The 21,960-nt window shown below is 52.4% G+C and overlaps 5 protein-coding genes across 5 annotated transcripts; 3 read left to right on the top strand and 2 right to left on the bottom strand.

Annotated features, from left to right (window-relative positions):
• Positions 1–1,095: 1,095 nt before the first annotated feature.
• Positions 1,096–7,776, top strand: COCSUDRAFT_62022 (hypothetical protein; the record flags this gene model as incomplete). The annotated part of the gene is made up of 14 exons (XM_005649078.1): positions 1,096–1,164; positions 1,526–2,476; positions 2,621–2,773; positions 2,884–3,031; positions 3,171–3,238; positions 3,396–3,602; positions 3,707–3,808; positions 4,318–4,538; positions 5,003–5,111; positions 5,438–5,686; positions 6,105–6,218; positions 6,557–6,780; positions 7,041–7,317; positions 7,672–7,776. 14 exons carry the CDS (start codon positions 1,096–1,098, stop codon positions 7,774–7,776), a joined length of 2,997 nt encoding a protein of 998 aa, XP_005649135.1.
• A 1,439-nt stretch (positions 7,777–9,215) lies between these two features.
• Positions 9,216–11,007, bottom strand: COCSUDRAFT_40948 (hypothetical protein; the record flags this gene model as incomplete). Its single annotated transcript, XM_005649077.1, has 5 exons — positions 9,216–9,371; positions 9,558–9,747; positions 10,105–10,385; positions 10,552–10,733; positions 10,989–11,007. 5 exons carry the CDS (start codon positions 11,005–11,007, stop codon positions 9,216–9,218), a joined length of 828 nt encoding a protein of 275 aa, XP_005649134.1.
• Positions 11,008–11,472: 465 nt separating this feature from the next.
• Positions 11,473–12,878, top strand: COCSUDRAFT_65434 (hypothetical protein). Its single transcript, XM_005649076.1, has 7 exons — positions 11,473–11,587; positions 11,675–11,714; positions 11,796–11,894; positions 12,028–12,205; positions 12,316–12,386; positions 12,525–12,610; positions 12,691–12,878. The coding sequence occupies exons 1-7, from the start codon at positions 11,484–11,486 to the stop codon at positions 12,743–12,745; spliced, it is 633 nt and encodes a 210-aa protein (XP_005649133.1). The 5' UTR covers positions 11,473–11,483; the 3' UTR covers positions 12,746–12,878.
• Positions 12,879–13,658: 780 nt separating this feature from the next.
• Positions 13,659–18,276, bottom strand: COCSUDRAFT_40946 (hypothetical protein; the record flags this gene model as incomplete). The annotated part of the gene is made up of 16 exons (XM_005649075.1): positions 13,659–13,828; positions 13,995–14,122; positions 14,303–14,436; positions 14,561–14,595; positions 14,797–14,880; positions 15,067–15,162; positions 15,672–15,754; positions 16,011–16,014; positions 16,159–16,200; positions 16,338–16,405; positions 16,686–16,717; positions 16,888–16,940; positions 17,058–17,116; positions 17,251–17,348; positions 17,478–17,584; positions 18,174–18,276. The coding sequence occupies 16 exons, from the start codon at positions 18,274–18,276 to the stop codon at positions 13,659–13,661; spliced, it is 1,296 nt and encodes a 431-aa protein (XP_005649132.1).
• A 1,403-nt stretch (positions 18,277–19,679) lies between these two features.
• COCSUDRAFT_14234 (cation efflux protein) lies at positions 19,680–21,782 on the top strand (the record flags this gene model as incomplete). Its single annotated transcript, XM_005649074.1, has 7 exons — positions 19,680–19,768; positions 19,901–20,014; positions 20,141–20,262; positions 20,406–20,518; positions 20,703–20,846; positions 21,086–21,250; positions 21,570–21,782. The coding sequence occupies 7 exons, from the start codon at positions 19,680–19,682 to the stop codon at positions 21,780–21,782; spliced, it is 960 nt and encodes a 319-aa protein (XP_005649131.1).
• Between the last annotated feature and the right edge of the window lie 178 nt (positions 21,783–21,960).

Genomic DNA, 21,960 nt, shown 5'->3' with positions numbered 1-21,960 from the left:
TCGCATGTGCTCCGCCCCGCCTCGCGAGATCGGTGAATCCTTGGATCCTCATTAAATGATGACCTCTCGACTTTGTTACAGTCGCTGTGGCAAAATTTCGGTTGAGTATTGCAGAATCTAAATGTTGCTCGAGCAGGTCCTTTCCTCATACTATTGAGGTCACGGTGAAGTCTCAATAATCACCAGTCCAAGATTGTTTCTTTGACTCACCCTCCGTTTGCACACGATGTTCAAGCGTATTCAGAAGCGATTTGATCACCTCTCCGCCGGTAAATCGACAACAAGATGTCAGGTCAAGATCGAGGTGAAGACGCTTCAGAGTATTCCACAATCGCTCAAGCAGGTGAGGGTGGTTTGGGCGAAGAGCGTGGGAAAAGGGATCAAGGCCAGCACGGACAGCTGCGTCGTTCACATAGGTACATCTTAAAAGCTGTTTCTGCACATTTGCCCTGCCTAGCTACCATCTTCAAATCCTTGTGCTTGTCCTTGTTCCTATTCACGTCTGCATGACCTTTGCAGGGAAAGCTGACATTGGCCAGACTTTGCACCATGAGTCCAAGCTCCTTAGAGACTCAAAGGCACCAGGAGAATACTTGGAAAAGGTCAGGCACCTATTACTACGCTTACATACGGTGCAAGTGACGAGCAGGCTTTTGAAAGACCTGATGGGCACCTGAGGGGCTCCTTTGTTGGGACAGGAAATTATCCCCAAGGTGCAAGGGGCTGAAGAGCTGGGAGGATGGGCTGATATGATCACCATCTGTAAGAAAGTTGTGGACATTGCCCAATACATTGACTCGGACTCAGGCGGTCACGATGTCGTTCTGTCAATGCCTTTCACCAGTAAATCAGGCTTTGGCAGCGCTCAGAATGGGTATCCTCAGCTCCACCTGAGAATTTCTGCCAATCTCTCTGAGGTATGATGGTCTGCTGTTGTCAAGTGCCACCTGGACAACTGTGCTGCTGTCAAAGTTGCGCCTCATTTGGCGTCATTTGCAATACATCTCGAAATGTGCAGAAGAGACTGGCTTGTCTGTTGTATAGGTGGAGCACGTTTTGGATTTTGATGAGAGTGCGCATGCAAAGAGCGCTGTGATGGAAAGGGAGGACTCTGTGATTTCAGGGCTGACAACTGAGGGCGATGAAGTTCCCCACAGCATCAAGGTCGGAACTCTCCAAGAATACCTGAACGTCCCTTATGTAAATGGGGTCTACCTCAAGTTTTGCATGGTGTTAATGCTAAGCAGTTCTTTGCATCAATCGCAGAGCTCTGCTATGATGGTGCAGGCTGTCAGAAAACAATCACAATACATCTCGCTGGACGATCTACCCTCCAATGCTGCTGAAGACGCATTGACTTCATGGCCTTTGGACCCTCACCGCAACAATGACACAAAGACCCGAACGCTTGCTGCTCAAACACATTCGCCTGATGAGATACAGGTGCGCTCCTTCACCAAATTCTATTAGGGATCCATGCGAGCACAAATTAACATAGCAGTGGGTTATGGCTTGGGATGTGCAGGATATTGAGAGGCCAGCTGAGGAGGGTAATGAATCAGGGCTCGATCCGGAAGAGGTCAAGGAAGGATCATGGGATACCGAAGATCCTAGGCCAATGGAATCTGCTCTCCTGAAGGGCCTCAAATTTGAATTGAGCTTGGACAGCCAGCGCAGCAGGGAATCTGCCCCTACACCGGCTAGCCCAAATGTGCTGGATTGGTGGAATGAAGCGGGCACTCCCACTGAGGCAAACGAGCTCCCCAGTAGGAAATCCATGCTTGGGCAGGCCGAGAGTATCCACCAGTATGGCAGATCATCTGAGCAGTCCGAGCTGTCCAGATTCAGTGACCAGGACGGAGAGCTCGCCCGTGAACTGACATACGAGGAAGTCAGGGTGGATGCGATGGAGCCGCGCTGCCCGGATGCCATGCTCAGGATCGCTGACTTGGAGTCCGAGAATGCAGAGATCAGCGCTCATATGCATGCGGCCGAGCAGCAGCTACAGCAAGGCATGGCAGAGCTTGCGCAGCAGCGCTCGGACAACGAGCAGGAGCTGCAGCAGCATTGCAAGGAGCAACAGGTCTTCATCGGTGAGCTGAAAAGCACGATAGAGGAGCAGGAATGTGCGGCCCAGATTCTGCAAGAAGAGAAGCTGGCCCTGTTAGAGGCTGCGGGCGCCAACAAGGGTCTTGAGGGGACATGTGGGAAGCTGCAAGGGGAGTTGGAGGAACTGGAGGCTGCCATGCGCTCACAGGAAGCTGAGCTGCATGCGCTGGAGCAGGAGAACCTGCAGCTGCAGGGGCAGCTGCAGGCCAGCGACGAGGCCTGTGGGGTTTTCAGATCATCTGTCGGGGAACTCCAAAGGGAAATGGCCGGCCTCGACGCCTCTGCGTCAGACCTGCGCCGCACTCTGCGAGGCCATGTGGCCTCAGAACAGTCCCTAAGGACTGAACTTGAAGAGCTACAGGCCCAGGTGCCACTCACAACTCACAAGTGATCATCCAGCAAATGTCTAGATCTGCTCCTGGCTGAGATCAACGGGTGTTTCAAGGTTGGCGGTGTGATGAATTTTGAGGATGAGAAAATGCCTCTCAATGTTGTGCCTGCGCATTTCCAGCTGGAGGCCATGCAGGAGGAGAAACAAGCAGTCCTGGATGCGCATGTTGCCGAGATGGAAGTGCAGAGCGGGCAGTACGCAGACCTCGCTGCTAAGCTACGCAGGGCAGAGGCTTTGATCAGTGCGCAAGAGCATCAGTTGACTGCGGCCCAGGTGCGCAAGGGATTCCAAGCTGTTGCTCGCCAGTGCTGTGGTGATAGGAGCAGATAGTATTGCTGCCACATTGGTCCTCGCCAAACAATGCGTGTGCTTCCTTTGTGCAGGAGCAAAATTTGGAAACTAAACGGAAGCTGAGCAGAAGCGAGGAGGAGCTCGCGGTAGCCTTGCAGCAAGTGATCGCAGGCAAGCATGATGCTGACACAGTCAGATCAATCGCAACAGACACATATGAACCAACCGACCGTGAATCAAGTAGGTTCACTATTGACCTACAATATTTTAAATCACCTGCTGCAAGAAAGTGCATAGGTGCCACGTGATATCTTTTCAGCGAAGTCAGGTGGACAAAATGTTGTCAGACTTAAGGGACCTTGTGCGTGTTGGAACGCAGAGCTTGCCACACTAGAGGAGCGATGGACCGCACTGGAAGCCCAGAAGGCAGAAGGGGAGGCGCGACTGGTATGCCCACGTAGTCATATCACCTTTTGCTCACCGGTGGTACCTAGCACAGTGATGCGCAGCTCTGCAATCGCGACAGCACACATGCATGCATGTCATGACAAAGCAAGGTTGACATCTAGAAAACTTCCCACCAATCTGTCCCACATCCTTGCAGGCCAGCCTGCAGCAGGAGGCTGACGATGCGCTGGACATGGCGGAGAAGGCCACTGCCGGGCTGCAGCACCAATTGGTCCTGCTGGGGAGTGAGAGGGACGAGCTCAAGGCTGCGCTGGCCAGCCAAGTGGCGGCTGCGGCCGAGGGCACCAGGCGCCTGGAAGCCCTGGAGCAGGAGATGGAAGATGCCACCAAGAAGGTTGCCCAGGTGTGACAAGTCCGCTGCATGCTGATGCACTTGATAATGCTAAAGTCTACCTTGTGGCACCTCTGGTGCGAACATCCTCACTGTGAAGTGATTCATGCTCACAGGCGGCAACGGAGCAGGCGGCTAGGGCGCTGGCTATGTACGCGGCGGAGGCTGCCAGCCTGAGGGAGCAGCTGGCAGAAGCTCAGGCGTCACAGGACGCGCCTGTGACAGTTGCTGGCATCCTGAGGTCAGCTGGGCGCTCCCTGCTGAGGCAGAGGAGCAGCATCTCCAGCACCACTCCTAGCCAGGCAAGGATGACAACTTATTGTGTTCCTCCAATGTCACGAAATTGACTGGATAGAGGCCCAGGAAGAAGTGGTAGTTGGAGCGATCTGGCACAGATCAAAACTTACTTACGGACCCTCTCGTGCCATGCACATCAAGCGATCGGCCCTCTCCACGTTGCTGCTGCGAAGCTGTGACACATTTGGTGAGCCTATTGGGATGTCGGTTCGGTTAGTCTTGGCATGATTCACTGCTCGTTCATGCTGACCCTTCGTCCCGACCCCAAACCCTGGTAAACGGCTGACACATCAGCCGCAGATGCGTCATCACGAAAAGGCGGTAGATGCGGGTCGCAGCCCTCGTGAAATCTAGTTTTCTCGGGCCTTCCTCACGCCCGATCTCGGCCGCAGCTGCGCAGCCAGGCATGCCTTGGAGCTTTTGAGCGCAGGGATCAGCCCGGGCCGGCATGGGAACGCTGCACAAACGGAATGCGAGCCTGCTGACGTCTGGTGGGCTGTCTTACACCAGAACGATGGCCCTGCAGGAGGAGGTCGAGGCCAAGAGGGCGGAGGTCGCCCAGCTGAAAGCCCAGCTCATGATGGAGCAGGTGGTGGCCGCAGATCCGGGCTGGCAACGTCACGGGCACGACGATGCCGAGCTCCTGATCAGGTGAAGCGCGTACTAGCCTGCAGCTGGTTCCTCAGCCTCGATCCCCGAGGTCTTCACTGCTTTGAGATCTTGGGAGGCCATCAGAGCGTCTGATGGCCATCCTGTAGAGGCTGACTCTGTTACAGTGCCCATCGCACATCCTTCGTCAGCCGGCTATGACCGTTGAGTCCACCAAACCACCGTGAACCTTTGCTCGCAGGCACTTCTCAGATGATACCGCACCGCATACTCGGGACGTCTATAACGAGGATCAAGACTGGGAATCAGAGACAACCAATCAAGCAAGGTCAGTTGAGCTGTTCTTTGGACTGTTGTTGCCTTGATCAAGGCAGCTCAGGGCCATTTAAGGAGCCCAGAAATTATATATTGGGTGATGAGAAGCTTGAACCTGGTGGGAGGTCTTTTCACTCGAATTGACCAGTGTAAAACATCTTCAGATCTTGACATCTTGTGTTATGCACCAGGGAGACAGAGGAGCTGCGCAGGGAGCTGGACGCAGTCAAGGCCCAGAATGCAGAACTTCAAGCAGCAATTCAAGAATCAAGCCATTTCAAGGACATTGCGGGATCACAGGTACTTCCGGCTTGAGCCAGACTTGAGCAAAATTGTGCCAGGGAGTCACAGACATTGCAGACTGATTCATTGCAATATGTGACAGTGTCAAATCTCACACTTTCCTTTAGAAGACTCAGGGAAGGCTATCCTTCAAGAGCATATTTATGATCTTTGACCCAAGTATAATGTTGCATATCATCACAGGAAGGCAGCTCAGGAGGTCACAGCTTAGTGGTAATGGGTCCTTAGCTAAATGTGCGCTCACAAGCCAAATGTGAGGGTGCACAAGTGTCAATAATATTCACAGCAAGACATTACTGACGGTGGGAATTGCTGTGCTGCAGCCGCTGGAGCGGAAGTTGGCGAGCTACGAGGGCGATGGGTGGCTGGAGCAGTGCTGTGCGTCGTTGGCAGAGCAGCTGAGGGTGGCACAGGCGGAGAACGTGGAGCTGCAGAAGACCGTTGAGGAGCTGCGGGGTGACTCATCTGGGCAGTCATCGCCCATGGCCTGGGACGGCACGCGCACGAGCTCTGGCCACTTTGAGTCCGCCCTGGAAATGGAGACCAGCAGTCAGGGCTCCCGGCAGTCTCGGGTGAGGGCATTTGCATGGGTGTGATATTTTGGTGCTCAGCACATGTCTGTGAGGATGCAGCTGGCATGGAGGTCCCTGAAGTACATGTGCTTGCAATAATTTGGCACGTGTCAAACATTGCAGCATGTGGTTGGAGTCAGGACTGCAAAGTTAGCTTTATTGACGGTGCTGCTCGCATGACAAGACTCTCATGCTCAACTTACTGTGAGCTCATGCATATTGCAGGTGGCATGCGCAGACCTGAAGTACATTGCCTGCGTCAATGTGGGTGTATGCCAGTTGTGACAACATACGAGTGTCTCTGTGAGGATGCAGCTGGCATGAACGTCACTGAAGTACATCTGCCTGCCCATTTCAGGGCCGCATGCGTATGTGGTCATGAGTGCAATCTTGACGGACAACTTGGGGCTGGTTGCAGGCTCGCACTAACAGCTGGACGTCACAGCGGAGCCTGGAGGCGCAGATCGCGACACTGCGGCAGCAGCTGGACATCTCAGCGGCCACGGAGGTGGAGCTGCAGAGGGAGATCGACGTATGGAACTTGATTTATCTGGGGCTTCCCTTTGTCGCTTGGTCGTGGATCCAATGTGACCCATGACGCCGGAATACTGCACCCAGAAGACCATTTATATTTTCAAAAAGTTGTCTTTCATACGTGATGAGCGGGGTTTTCACAACTCACCGACACTCTGCTTACGGGCAAACAGCGTGCGCATGCACTGCAAGTTGCTCTTGCGGTCTGCACATGTTACAGGAAAAGGTCTGATGACGCATTACCAATACATCGCACTGACGCCCTGCGTGTATGCCCTATGGCCTCTGGCTCTGGCTTCGCCAACCTGTAATGATAATAAGTTGTGCAATGCGCAGCTGCTGCGCAAGGAGGGCGGCGCGGAGGCGGTTGCGAGCGCGGTGGCTGTGGCGGTGGCGGCGCGCGACAGCGAGCTAGGAGCGATGCAACGGCACATGGCGGAGCTGGAGGATGCCCTTCACCGCGCGCTGGCAGAGGCGGCCGAGGCGCAAGAGGAGTCCCTGGACATGCGCAACGCCTGTGTCCACCTCGACGCCGCCCTGCGCGACTCCGAGGCCAAGCGGTGCGCGCCGCAGTGCTGCTGCCCAGGATGGCTGCTTTCAGCCGCATTTTTGCTGCTTGACGCGCGAAGCTTTAACCATGCTGTAGATAAGAAAATATGGGGTACAGACAAGCCAAAAGGATGCACAGGGCTTGCGCTGGTCACAAGGACTTGTGTTGCGTCGTGAGTTTCTCGGGATGTTCTCTGCAATGGCTGACTGATCGGCAGTGCAAGAGGCAGGACCGCGTGTGTCCTTACGCGCAAAAGGATGCCTCGCGCAGGGGTGCGATGCAGCAGGAGAAGCACATGCTGGAGGCGCAGCTGCTGCAGACGGCGGGCGAGGTGGCCACGGCCGAGCGCGAGCTCACGGGCAGCCAGCTCAGCAGCCTGGCGTCCGCGCAATCCTCCTCCATGGCCTACTCCAGCGACAGCGATGACAGCGACGGCACCGCCAGTGCCGGCGGCTCACCCCTGCCGCGCTCGCACATCGGCCGCCTGGCGGAGGCATCCACGCGCGAGGTCGAGTCCCTGCGCGCCGAGAACGATGCCATCATGAAGGTGCGTGCATATTTCTCACAAAGAGTCTGTGTTCTGGTCCTCTATAGTTGGGAGGCACTTCCTGAATTGTCAAGAGTGCTGACGGTACGATCCTGGCAAGATTGTGCCGATGTTGCGCACAGCGTTCATGACAGCAAGCAAGGACAGGTTGATGCAGGCACGGATGCCCATGTCAGTGCCGGCAGTGCTCAAGAATTACATGCAATGATTGTGCCTGCTGGTAATGCCATGAGCGGGAATCACTGACGGCATCACACGAAGCCTCTGCTGCGAGCAAGCAGTGTCAGACGTCTAGTCTTGCTGGCTATGCCAAGCAACTGTTCTGACATATGGCTTGGGTTTTACCAATTACAGGAGCTTGTGGAGAAGAAGATGGAGCTGGCAGAACTGCACGAGGAGCTGATCAAGATGAGCCACGCGCATGCACATGCACAGCATGACAGTCCCAAGAAGACGTAAATGTTCCGGATACATCGTCTGTCGAGATCTGCATAGTTCTGCAAGGAAATGAGACACCCACAGTATTTACGGGCGCAAGGCAGTGTCCCCAACAAGCTTGTACCATCATCAGCTGACACTGTTCCGAGCCCTGTCAAATCTGCCCAAGGCCAACCGCCATTTTGTGTGTCCATCATGGTTTTGATTGCATCTATTGCGTCTTGCTACTGTCTACCAAGAAACAGGTTGCTTTGCCTAAGACACATTGTCCCCAGATAAGCGAGTTTGGTCCCAAGCAAGCCTGTGTTCAAGACAGTAATTTTCGTAATCCATTCTGGTCATACATGTGCTTTTGCTCTATTGTTCTTGCATTGATGATAAGAAGCTTCAATTTATAGTGTTTACAATAAGAACCTAGTTAGCTACTAGTTTGTTCTGCGCAGTATGAAAAGTGGTGTATCTTGGTTTGCCAGGATACCTGCTTTCGTCATAATAAGTACAGGGTGTAACAAGCAATGAAGGATTGATTGCCATGCGCATACTAGTCCACAGAGAATTTCACACTTGGCTAAGGCCGGCTCCCCTCTGCCATCTCAATGTTAGTACAGGATGTGTGCAATTCCAATAGCCAATAAAGCACACTACTGCGCGTGGCAATACCAATAAACTCTCTTCCATGCTCTTGTCTGACTCCCAAACCGCAACACTCCACACACTAGACGCTCTCTTACCACACATGAATACCGGGTGACACTGTTCACCAAGTCAATGAAATGCGCCGTTCAGTGTCGATCACCGGCTCCCCTTCGCTGAGGGATGACTCCACGCTGAGGACAGGGACCTTGGGCAGATCTCCAACAGAATCCAATGATTCCTTGATTCTCCTCAACAAGTCTCTCTCCTCCCGAGGTGCCTCTGTGCCCACACTTCACACTATTCGGTCCTCTGCGAGCATTTGTGCTCACAAGGGTACTCAGATTCATGCTATGCAACTCTCTGGCATGACAGTCACATCTAGAGAGGCACATGAGAAAGCCCACATGGCAGGCAACCAGCAGGTGCAATGGAACCATAAGGTGCACAGGTACAGAAGATGCAGAGGTGGAAGGAGCTGGATAGCTGGAGTATCACCTGCTGCAGTGCCAGTGGATGTATAGGCTGCCAGGTGTGCACTGGCGGCTGGCAGGTCACCAGCATGCATGTAGAGTATTGCCACGTCTCGCCGCTCCAAGGGGCCATCATCCCCCAGCAAGATGCACAGGCGCTCCGCAGCCGCCAATGCGCGCCTCAAATCCCCTGCCCAACCCGCTCCTTGTCATCAAGTTGAGATAGCAAAACTTCCCATGCCATATGATCTCACGCTGGTGCTTGACCGCTGCTATATGCTGCCCATGAAGACCTAATGCAACTTTTATGAAGTCTGCATTGCTGTGACTGCTCCACAAGTACTTATCTTGCACTTACAATGCACCTACGGGTAGTTCCTGGAGTAGTGAGGCTACAGAGTGTTGGGCCGCACCACCGCCGGGACTGGTCCAAATTCCCCGCTCAAGGCGGTGCTTGGCCGTCCGGGCAATTGCCTGCAGCTCCGCGCGGTCCTCGCCATCCAGCCAAATCTGCACCCCCACCCATAGCTCTTTAGCTGCCTGCAAGTTTATGGGTCTCAAGACCACGGCGATAGACACACAGAGCAGCAGCACCCTTCCCAGCTCAGCGACTGGGATCTTGTAGTGCAGTAATGGTAAGAATAGAAACTGTTTCTATTGTAGTTCTATTTGATGGGGGGGATGAGAGCAGGGCACCGTGGCGGCGCTGGTGAATCCACCGGTGGCGTTGTCGGGGGTGGACTGCCAGGGGAAGGGCCAGTAGGCGCGCTTGAGGAAGCGCAGAACTTCCACCAGCACGTCGGATGAGCACGTGTTGAGCATGCTGCCGTCCGCGCGCGTCACCATCGCCCGATTCAGCCCCGGGATCACCTCGGCCTGCGGCAGCCTGCATGCATGCAGCAACAACCAAGTTCGCTTGAGGCTTTCTACGCGCAGTCCTTCTTTAAGCTTAACATGACCAGAAAAGGGGATACAACCACTGCCTGACTCGTGGCTTGAAGCAAGAGAAATCTTCTGGCACATGAGTTCTGAAAGACGCAATAGACATGCTTCAAGCAACACATCCTGCAAATGGCCCTCTGGCCCCTTCCGTTTGCAGACCTGCTGCTGGTACAAGCATCAAAGGTGCAGGTGGAACGTCAAGAGCAAGCTCTCGAAGTCTCCCAAAGGGGTCAGCACTGATGGGTATGCATGTGGGGCAGGCCTAAAGTCTTAGAATCGTGTCTGTAAATGAAGATTTTACTTTGAGAAAATAGAGGGGCCAGACCGGTCAAGGGAGGTGCAGTCGACTCGCACGGCAAAGTCGATGGCGCCCTGGGACAGCAGCCGCTGGCAGACCTCCTCCAGCAGGATGGCCAGCACGGCAGGCGTTCCCTTCCTGCTCACCAGCAGCTCGTGCAGGTACGCGTACTTGGCGTTCTCATGCACTCCCGGATTGTCCATCACTTGGCCGCTAGCAATATTGGAGCGGCCAAATGCCGGCAGGCCAAAGCGCTGCTCCTCGAACAGGAACCTATGTATCAACTGCAGACACGTCAAAGCAACTCTCAGATCATCACTCCATTCCTCAGGCCAACTTCTGTTGTGAAGGCTTATATCTCCCCATTGGATTGACAAAGGCCCCAATAGTCCAGTCCAGCAACAAGAGATACCCCAGTGGTAAGACAGGAATTCAAAATGAATGGCTGACCTTCAGCGCATCGTCTGGGGATGAGCCTGCCGGCATTGGTCTGAGGTAGGCGGTATTCACGGCGTTTGCCAGCCGGGAGATCCGGTTCAGAAAGGACTGGACAGGCAGCTGCACCGACGAGTGCGAGACTATCGCATCGTCCTCTGCTGCCACCTGAAGCGCTGCCTCTGCCAGAATTATTCCTGCGGAGATATGTGCAGTGTGGGACCGAGCTTGGGTGACACCTTCCACGCATGCATGCAAGGTGGGAAAATCCGAGTGACTTGCCTGACTCCCCGCTGGCAATGTTTCTTACAAACGCGCGCCTTGCCTTCCAGGCGTTGATCTCTGACATATCCACTCTGCAGCATGTAGCAGTGAGACACGGCTCAGAAAGTGGCGCAAGCAGGCCATGTACAGCCAGGTGAAAATACCCATCGATGTTGGGTCAAACAGACCTTCTGTATCTCGGATCATCTTCCACGATCATTCTTTCTACGGGACGTCTCGAATGAAGGTCACTTACGACTGCACAACGCTTCATCAATCTAACCTGTCTGGCTCGGCAACGTCCCAATCCATGGCAAGAACAATCTTTCGATAGATTTCCCCATTTGAATATAGTTTTGTCATTCAAGATGTGCACGTTGCCCATGTCGTAAGGAATTCTCAATTATACAACACAACAGCGATGCCAGACAATAGAATGAAATTGATCGATGAAGGGTCTTTTGCAGATTAGGCAGCTTACAAAATATAATGATAATTATCCACAATAGTTGTCTCGATCTACATGGATTCAACCACGATCAACCTCTCGCAATTGGGCAATCTCTCGAGCCGTTGAGGGAAGCTGCTTGCTAGCTGAGCTGGCCCACATAAGCCACCTCAGCAAACGTTTCGATTCACGACATGACTCGATCACAGACGCAAAGTGTGGCAAACCGAGCTAGATGGGAGGAACAGAGACCACCAGGGGCTCGACAGCTGCCCCTTCTGCCCGCAGCAGTCGGGATCGGAAGGACAGGCCCAGCGTTCTGGTGCTCGCATGGGACAGGTGAAACGGAATGTGTCGGTTAATCATCTTATCACGTACTCCTCAACTTACATATGCATTTAATAATACTGTGAAGGTATTGCACAGGTACTTGAGGCAGCTGGAGAGGAATCCGCTGAGAACAAAGGTGACCTGGCTGCCAAGGTATTGTTTTTGAGCTTCTTCTTTCTGCTGCTGATCTTCCTCTTAAGGCCACCCTACTGTGCAGGCGATTACTTCTTCTGTCATAGCTGGCTTCAGTGATGTCGTGGCTCAAAGGATGATATGGAAAGGGCCGCTGAACTGGCGGAGGACAGCTGCTCTGGCGGTGGGCATCCATCACTCACATTTGGCGTTCGTTGCAGAATTCATGCAACCAAGATGTGCCTGTGCAGAAGAAGTGAGAGTAAAAGTGCAGAACGCTATGTCTACGGGGAAACTTGGTACAATAAATGCTACAGGTGTTTGGGCTGGTGTGGAGTGGGCCAGCCAACCATTACTGGCAAGCCTTTCTGGAGCGCATCTTCCGCGGCAAGAGGGATGCAGCAACGCTGTGCAAGAAGGTGCTGCTGGATCAGCTAAGCTATGGGCCGCTCAACAACGCCCTGCTGATGACCTACATTGCGTTCATCGTTGAAGGTGAGTTTGTCAGTCACCTTGGCTTGGACCAAGCCATCTGGATACTGCACCTGCTGGTGCTGTACACATCACTGTACACTCACCTGACATGCTGTGTCAATGTGGATCAGGTCGGTCCTGGGACTTCACAAGGGCAAAGCTGTTCATCGACTTTGCCAGAGTCCAGAAGAATGGCTGGCGGGTGAGGGATACACATCATCTCAATCCTTGTTTATTCTGCCCAGTACAATTGATCCAGGAGCACATGTCTCTACCTAGTATACGGTGTCAGTTGCTAGCAGCATGACTGAGAAGATGACACTGTTGTGCTGTGCTGCAGCTGTGGCCCCTCGCATCATTCATCAACTACAGATTTGTGCCGCTGCGCCTGCGCGTGCTCTTCGTCAATGTGGTTGCCTTCTTCTGGTAAGGCTCACTGCTTGATTTGGCAGTAAAGCACGATCCTGCGCATCTGCAGTTTTACCAAGTAAACGTCTGGTGCGCAGGTCAACCTTCATGATCCTGAGATCCCGCACATCCCTTGTGGCAATCAGGAGATGAGCGTTATTTGCACTTAGAAATTGGTTCTATTTCAGATGACTTGTTCATCTCTTCTGATGTACTTGAAAGAGAGCACTTGCAGCTCTTGTGGGTTTGGGGCCCAGATACTATCATAGTATGGGAGCCGCTGTACAGCAAAAATGTCCCACTGTTTTAATCCTATGGGAGCTGAAGTCTGAGTTGAATGCACTTGTTCTCCTTTGACGGCCGTAGCAGTATCTTTTGATCTCTTCTGTGGGTGCAATAAGCATGAGCACTCTTAAGTAAGCTATCTTGTGGATGGTCTAGCCTTGAAACAACACCCTCACACTCGATGCAACAGGATTCACGCCCTCATGAGGGGCAACTACCATTTGGATGGTGGGATATTGAAGGGGAGATATCATTAGATCTAGAGACGCATCGTCAGCCACGCAGGCAGACACTAAAGGTTTCAGCAGATCTTGTACAGGACACATTTGAAAAAGTTGATACGATACAACATCAGCACTGGCTACCATGGCCGCCATGCACCATCCTACCAATGAAGAAAAATTCCCGATGAACAGAATTAAACTGAAAAATATAAAATTCATAAATCCTGATAAAAAAAGATTGTTGCCAACCTTCTAAACTTCGAGGCCCTTCCGGACATACTTGTATCGGTTGTATCGTGAGCACTTTGAAGTGTTGTCCTTTTGAAGTGCTGTCTTTAGTGCAACACTTCAGGAGACGTAATAACCTCTCCATGACCGCATGCAGCACAGTGCGCTGGCCAGTCAGACTGCCGACAAGCAAATGCTGCTCTGATCCCATCGTCGTGAAGAGCTGAAGTGGGGTCATCACTCTGCTATGCTGCGCAGACACTACAGTAAGCAATAGCCTATACAGAAAGTCTTTGTATGTGGTGCACCTGGCAGTTTTCTGCCTGTTTTCACCCCAGAGGGCTGCTGAACGGAGAGCTTGCCACTGAGTACGGGGCAAAAGCTGGCGCCAGGTGTGCGCCAGCTGTAAAGTTGTGGCCTGCATGGGGCGCTAGCGCAGGTGCATGCAGTTTTGGAGCAGGCGCTTTGCATTGGTAGCATTCGGCAAACACCCCAAAGCCTGCGCCCCGAACAGAAATATCTTGGCATCTTGCAATCTGCATCATACAAGGAGAACCACCTAATATTATGCCCCACTCAGATTTGCCCAGAACAAGCTGTGAATTATGGTAATCAGCCAAACAGCGCAAAGCACTGCACATAGCATGCAAAGTCTGGGAGCTCACTTCTGATGTTGTTGTGGAGCTTCAGAGAGGAGAAGTAGACACCAAATCCGAACTGGCCGAACAGCCAGACGATGATAATGGAGATGTTCAGGGCCCAGATCAGCAGCCAGTTCGCCTTGCGCAGAAACCTGCATGCACGAGCACCTTGAGAGTCCCTTGTGCTTCGGAATTTGAGCAGGGTGCTTAGATCATGCCTGCCTGCATAGTAACTGCAGCGCAGATCTTGGAGATGGTGCTGTGGGGTTGTTTGCACTGTGTAGTCAGGTGCTCAGACAAGACAGATAGACTGTACAAGGGTAGGAGCGTACTTCCAGGGCTTGAGTACAGCGCCGTTACGGGCAGAGGGGGTGCGATAGACCCAGCTGTAGACGGCGCAGGGGAAGACAAATGCCGTCAGGGGCTCTGCCAACGCCTTGTACAGCGAATTGATGGTCCCATAGAACTGCGCGCAGGAGGGACAAAACTGATCGGCAATATTTTTGGCAACATAATCGATCCCCAGAAAGTACAGTGTAGGTGTCTATGCGACATATGGGCAGTCACATGAGGGCACTCAGCGGGCGCACCGGAAAGGCCACTCCAATAAGGTAGAGAGCCAGGGCTGCACACACATACACATTTGTCAGTTTCACCAGCTCAAGCCTGTCAGATTCATTCTCAATGACAGATCATCGCAGCGAATGAAATGTAGATTGCACGCCCTGCAAATCCCAGTGGCACTGTGGTATTGGATGCATGTGCACTGAGGATAATCGACTTTTGTACTTCGTTTTGGGAGAGCAAGAGGGATGCTGGGACTCACAGACTGGCAGGCGCAGTGGCAGGCGGATGTACCAGGGCTTGCTGTGCACCCGGAGCAGCTTCTCCCACATGAACAGCAGCGGCACTGCAAAGGCAAGACACATCTGCTCAGCTCCTTGAGTGACCTTTTCAAGTCCCTCACGCACGCATGCATGCATCCTTGGCAGTTCCGCACTCTCACCATAGGCTCTGCATTGGGAGGATTTATGTGACTGACCGAAATGCAGCCATCAACTATTGCTGAGGTCTTGTAAAGGTGGAAATGGCGCACCGACATAGAGGGAGAAGGCCACAAGCTGGTGGATGTTCATGAGCCACACCGAGATGACCTTCCAGATGCTGTATGGCAGCACGCTGTAGATATTGTCTGCGCAAGCCATACGAATCTTTTAGCACTCCATGGCAGCACTGGCTGTCAGGGGTGGCGTCCACCAATCCATCAGCTGCAGCCCTCAGTGATACACCTGGGAAAGACCCGCTGTGTGTGGGTGGGGGCACAATGAAGTGACTGGAGATTGCGAGAGTACCTTGAGCCAGAACTTCAGCCGGCCATGCCAGGTTTGCGGCAATGGAGTGAGGGAGAATGAGTGTCAGGGTCCACAACCTGCAGGAGATTACATCCAATTGACATCTGATGAGGGTGGTACAGCAAGACATGCTTACAAACTCCTGTGCATAAGCTCAGCAAATTTGTTGTTTTCCAAGGGCTGAGAGCACTTACCATCCCAAGAAGTATGCCCATTGGAAGGCTCCTTGGTTGCGCATGGCATCTGCAGAGCCGGGAAATGGCTGAAATACGTTTCCAGGGGATGCTCAAAAGCGGGGATGCAACAAAGAGAATCCGTATAGAGATTATTCAGGGTATGAATCACGCACCTGCCATTTCAAGAGCGATAGGGTGGCCAAACTCCCCCAGCACGGCAGCACCCACGAAGAAGTCCTGCGCGTTCTTGTGAGGCCTGATTGCATACAATAAGTGCCTCAGATGTATCAGAAACATATGCATTGTGTGTGCATGTGCGTCCCTGCATGCATGCATGCCGATGCTGGGCGCCGGGTCTCTGATCCTTCTCACTTTTAGAAGTTGTTTGCTGGAGAGCAACTGGGTTCACATCGTCTGCCAAATTTTTGCCGGATGAGAAATTTTCAGTGGAGGCTTGCCTATCTATTGCGCCAGGTGTGACGCCCTTGATAGCTGCCTCGGTGACAACGTACCACGCTGCACACAACCACATCTCAGATCTGCTTGCACTGGCATGAAACCTAGTGTGTGCTGCTACGCACAAGGTTGACTCATTGTGTGTAGGCTATGAAATTCCTTCCACTTCACCATGCTCAGAGAGGCTTGACATGTGGCTTTTACCTGTGTATGCAGTTCCCACCAGAGCAATGATATTGATGACCCCTGCATGAACAGCATTCACCAGTCAGTCAGCATCAGCACTTTGCATTTTTCTTGTTTTCTAGCTTGCATGCTCTGACAATACAAGCAGCAGAACACCAGATCCTGATTTGTCACTTTGAAGGGACACAATGACTCACTGAAGTGGCGGAATGAAGGCACAAACGTGAAGACCATGAGGACTCCACCCCAGACAAGAGCATAGAACCTGCACAACCGTCCAGCGTTTCAAACACTCCCTGCCTGTTAACCTTGGAACAACCATCTCTGTACACTGGCAATCCAAGCTGACAGAGATGGTTGGGAGGTCATTTGCGCATGCCAATGATATGAAACACAGGATCCCAAGCAGAATATCAAGGTCACAGAAAGGCACCTACCTCTTGCTGTGAGAATGGTCAATGGAATAATTGTTGCCTGCACAAGCAATTACTTGGGAGGTCCCAGTGCCTATCAGATGTACTGCAATGAGAATCTGAGAAACATACTTGAGGACTGGACCCCCCCAGTAACCCATCACCTGATCACACACACAGGTCACTTCAATTTCGTTTGTATTATAAGTAAGCACATGTGCGTCTGTTTAGCCAGGTGCTGCAAAGGTCTGTTAAGCACCAGGCATACGCAATGGCCTTGAAGCAGGCTGGTCAAAGCGTCCTTGCAACTAGATATTGTCAGTACAAGCCTTACCTCGTGATACTGTGTGACCTGCCGCCGATGCCCACTCGCGTCGTACCACTGGCCTGTCACAGAGGAGGGAGGGCAACAATTCAGATGATGGCACAGGAGACCTTTCATCGAGAAGCAAGAGAGCCTTCTCACTCAACGCATTGAAGTGACCCCAATGCTTTCAGAATCACCTGCTTTGATCTGGCGGGCCTTCATCTCCAAGTACAAGCTCACCAGCAGAAACATTGTCCTGCAATAATAAGGTGTTTAAGATACTTCCTAGAAAACATGGCACGATTACAGCCAAACCTCTTCTGTGCCGATTAGCGCGCAAAGGGCTGGGACTGCAACAAAATGCAGACCAATGAACGGAAGAAGTCTCACCAGAGACCCGCAGTAGCAGAGACTAGGGTCACCACAATCCCTTCTTTGATGCCCAGCAGTGCCATGCTGTGAGGCATGGTGAGCATGACTTGTCCAATCTGCAAGACAGCACCCAGAGCGTGAGCATCCTTCATCTGTCCTCCAGCCTCTCGCAGGCCTCACTGCACCAAAAGAATGCATGAGGGACATCACTGTCGGACTATTGATAGATGTAGTCAGGACTGTACCTGAGCGCAAGCCACTGAGAGGAGGCAGTCCCATGCGGTGTGTCCCTCTGTGAATAGAGCCTTGGCATGGTGCAGCCACTGGTTCCTGGGCGGCCCGCTAATTTTGCCTGCACAAGACCAATGCCTCAAAGTCTTGGACTCAGCCTATACGGCTAGATGTAAATGCTCGGAACTGTCTGAACAAATGATTTCATGACTTCAAGAAGCTGACCAGGTGGCAGAGGCAGCTGCCTCTGTCTCCCTAGCTACACTCCAGAGACCAAGGTCTGCTGTCTCTTCTTGATCTGCCCTGAACTGTCGTATGAATGTATTCCAAAATCCGTTGCCGCCTGACTTAGCATTGCATTTGTGTGGTTTTGCAAGCACTGAGCGTGACGAAAGTTCCCTTCCCTTCCCTTCCCGTTAGCAAGGGATCGTGCGAGCACGTGGTGGCATTTTCATACGCTCCTTCTCTGTACGCGACTCTTTGTGGAACGACATACAGCGATGAGGCAGTATAGTTCAATAAAAGCCGTGTGGAATCGCTCTTGTTCCCAGGCCCCAAAAAGATCCCACATCTGTTGTGGCGTTCCGAATGGGTGGTACGAGAAAGAAGGAATAGATAGCGTGACGTCGTTGTCGACCTATCTATATTGATTGAATCTAATCCAGGGAGCTTATGAGCAGCCTGAATCTTGGGCCGAGGTGCGCGCGCACCAGAAAGAGTCGCCGGCTTTTCGATCAGCAGCTTCGGCTCGACCGTGTTCGATGCAGGCTTCCGATCGGGTTCTGCCCCCGCCTGAGCGGTCGAAGATCCCATATTTGTGGAATGTGCTGTGGATGTGTGGCTTCGTGTTCCACTGGGCCACGGAAACAAGGAAGAGCAGGACGATTGTGTACGGTGGCATGCGCCCTCATGCGCGCTTTACGCCATCACGTGAGGAAGGAGCCAAAATAGACACCCCTTAAAGAAGCCACCTGTCAAGTGTCTTTGACCTGTGTTTCCTGGCTGTCTTTCCCTGTTTTGAAAGAAGAGATGGAACCGATTAACAGATGACTTGTTGCCGCATGCGAATACGTATATCCCTGAATTCTCCTTTGTAATCTGTATAGTACAAGCAGCATTGCTGGCTGACTGAGTTTGCGTCTAGGGTGGCGGCATCGAGTTTCAGACACTGCCGCGGGGCCTTCCCAAGAAGTCACCCTGTTGTTGCCCAGCTTCATTGGTTGCAGGTTGAATACTATATCAGTCTTACTCGGTTGGGACTGCATCCATTGATTGGCCCGTGTTGGATTTTTATGCTATGGCGTGCTAGAAGTTGCTTTGAGACTATAAAGGTTGCTAGTTGACGAGAAGAAGTAAACGAAGCTCATGCCGAAGACAAAACCTAGGACCTGCTCTCCTTTTGACGCCTGCTGTGGCGCACCACCCTCTACTATTGAGGCACTCTGGGAGCCACCTGTGACGCTGGAGGTGACATCATACGTCCTTCTGCCTCGATCCTGCCTGCGTCAATCAATACCTGCCATGCGTTGCAATACATGCAGTTGCAAATTGATGTCCAGGGCTCCTTGCCGTTCCTGTGCAATGTGAACTACGTTCACATTCAGTAATTTTTGCAGCATAAGTAGATTTTCTAGGATCTCGTTTGTCTTTCTCAAACGAATCCTTGATTGTGTCTCAATAGATACCTGAATATTTGTGCTGCGGTCCAAGATGGCCGCAACGCCGGCCAGGGAGACTTTCCATGAGCCATTGCTCGACACCCTGCAACAACGAAGTCCTGTGTCAGGTGCGGCTTGGGATGTTGCCCGCGCTCGGACTTGCACCTTTGATGCTGAAATTGGATGTCATAGCAAGTCACTTGTGATGCACTGAATATTGCTTTACTTCCGAGAAAGTTGTTGACTGTCATTACCCCATCATCTTGGAGTGTTAAGGAGTGTTTGGTGATCCAGTCAACATCTTGCATGTCAAGATGTCTTTTAGATTTGCCTGATGTGCTCGCAGAAAAGTGTGAGAATGGAACGTGTCAGCTGGCTGATGGAGCTTCAGAGGCCAAGACAGAGACTCGCGCGGTATGTGCCTACCCCTCTTTGTGATTCTTCACAACTTGGGGCAGATCCAGAAGGAAAGTGCAAGTCTCAGATAGAACGAATGCATGTGTGATGCGGTGCATGTTGTCATCTCGCATGGAAGCTTGCTGAGCTTGCAGTGGTTGCATGCAGATACAATGCAAGCTTATTGTGGTTTTGGTCATCGCCTCAATCTTCATGGTGGTGGAAGTGGTAGGAGGGTTCATCGCTCACAGGTACAGTCCAGCAGCATTGAATCAGCCTTGTGCGACATTGTGGCCTGAAGATACATCAGCTCAGCCTGCTCAGATGCACAGATACCTGCAGAGAGGCTGTGCAGATGCTGATGTGCTTGATCTGCCATGCAGTGTCGCCATCATGACAGACGCTGCTCACCTGCTGTCAGACACAAGCGGCTTTGGCGTGGCGCTGTTTGCCAGCATATATGCAACAAAGAAGAGCATGAGCACGCACACATTTGGGTGATGCCCCATTCTACCTTTTTGCAGCCTGAGACATGACACATGTAGCAATCTTTTCATCAAGGGGCAATGCCATGCATCTCAAGATGGGGATCTGCATTGACATGCTTCATGTTTGTGCTTCAGCTACCATCGCATAGAGGTGATGGGAGCCCTGGCATCGGTGGTGAGCACATATCTAGTCACAGGGGCGCTGCTGTACGAAGCTGTCAATCGTTTCATTCATCCCACCCCCATCAATGGCAAGCGTGAGTGCTCCCTTGACCCGGACCCTGAATGGCCAAGTTTCGATCAACTGTTGTACAGCTGTGGGTGTCCAGACATATCAGCACCTGAATATGACATAATCGCTTCAGAATATATGATTTGCTGATATTTCCTTGCTGTGCAGTGATGTTCATTCTGGCGGTTGCTGGCCTTGTAGTCAACATAACCCTCTTTGCAATCTTGGGAGGCCACCATCATGGCCACTTCCACAGCCACTCCCATGACCACAGCCAAGGGGTGCGCTGCTTGACTACCTTCTAACATGCTGCTCGTCATCCAAACACATGTCCTCTTTCATCATGTGTCTCGTTACTGGCATTGCAGCAGGCTTGAAGCGGTGGTCCCTAAAGGAGATTGTGTAAACAGCAATGGTGATTAGACTGATGAAGATGTGCAGGATGAGGAAGAGGGCCATGCAAAGGGAGGCACATGTGGGCATGGCCACCAGCACAGTCATGGGCATGGCGAGAACATCAACATGAGGGGAGCTATCATCCATGCGTTGGGAGACCTGGTGCAGAGCATCGGCGTCGTCATTGCCAGTGTGCTCATCTGGTGCAATGAGGTGCGCATGAGCCATTCTTGCATCTCTTGCTTCCAAAGTTTCACATGCAGCAAGTTCTCACGTGCAGCTCTTCATCCTCTGCAAACTGACACTCAATGTCCTGCATGACTTACCTGATCATTGCATCAACAAAATCTGACCTCATTAAAGACGTGAAGGTGGATTGGGATCAAGGTCAGCTGCTCTTCCATGTCATTGAGCATCTGACAACTGTGAATCATATTGTCGTGCCCTTGCAGGGTGGCAGCCATTGGTGGCTACTAGCCGATCCCATCTGCACGGTCATCTTCGCCATCATCGTGCTCTTTACAACCGTGGGCATCCTGCGTGACATCAGCGACATCCTCATGGAGCGAGTGCCTCGCGCCCTGGACGCTGATGTCATCCAGGCAGACCTCCAAAAGGTGACTCATCGCCTCACAATGCCAGCTGCTGCCCTTCATCCCTGTCAGCCAGTTGTTGATATTTTAAAGGCTGTTAGACATGCAATTGGGCCTCATGGAGACAAATAATTGACTTTAGCCTGATCAAGGACAGGGCTGACCCGATCAGAAATGCCTGACAGGTAGGCAGCAGTGTACATGACGTGGATCAGAGCTGTAGATGCACACAGTTCATGGGTGGTGCAAGCCTTTCTGGTCCTGCTACTGCAGTGCCGAGCAGTAGACTGTACCGGAATGTTAATGGTGGAAGTTTAAATCCAGATTTTGTGCGGCTGTGCAGATCGAGGGAGTGGTGAGCGTGCACGACTTGCATGTGTGGGCGCTGAAGCCGGGGGTGCCTCTGCTGGCAACACATCTCAATGTGGCGAAGGAGCAGGATGCGTGCAAGGTGCTGATGGCAGCAACCAGCTACTGTGTCTCCAAGGGCATCACCCACTCCACCATTCAGCTGCTGCACAACAATGCTCCCTGCTGCATACCTGCTCAGCGCTGATTGATTTTCCCTGTGCAGCTGTCTCAGTGTATATTTATTCGGTAGCTCGTGCTGTGCATGCGGCATGAGCTGTTGTGTTCAGAATGCTGCATCAGTACCCACAGATCTGCTGTGCTGCTGCCACTATTGTCTGCTAGGGTTTAGAGTCAGGTTGTTCTGGGACATGATTGGCCCATGG

Source organism: Coccomyxa subellipsoidea, assembly GCF_000258705.1.
Source record: "Coccomyxa subellipsoidea C-169, whole genome shotgun sequence".
In the NCBI taxonomy this organism is placed as follows: Eukaryota; Viridiplantae; Chlorophyta; class Trebouxiophyceae; family Coccomyxaceae; genus Coccomyxa; species Coccomyxa subellipsoidea.
The sequence above is the reverse complement of the archived record's forward strand: the minus strand, read 5'-3'. Positions and strand labels throughout refer to the sequence as shown.

Excerpts from the sequence above, each read along its gene's own strand:
- COCSUDRAFT_65434 (XM_005649076.1), top strand. The coding sequence starts at position 11,484 with ATGGGAGGAACAGAGACCACCAGGGGCTCGACAGCTGCCCCTTCTGCC. Across the intron at positions 12,206-12,315 it reads CATTGCGTTCATCGTTGAAG|GTCGGTCCTGGGACTTCACA; the intron begins GTGAGTTTGTCA and ends AATGTGGATCAG. Across the intron at positions 12,611-12,690 it reads AATGTGGTTGCCTTCTTCTG|GTCAACCTTCATGATCCTGA; the intron begins GTAAGGCTCACT and ends TCTGGTGCGCAG.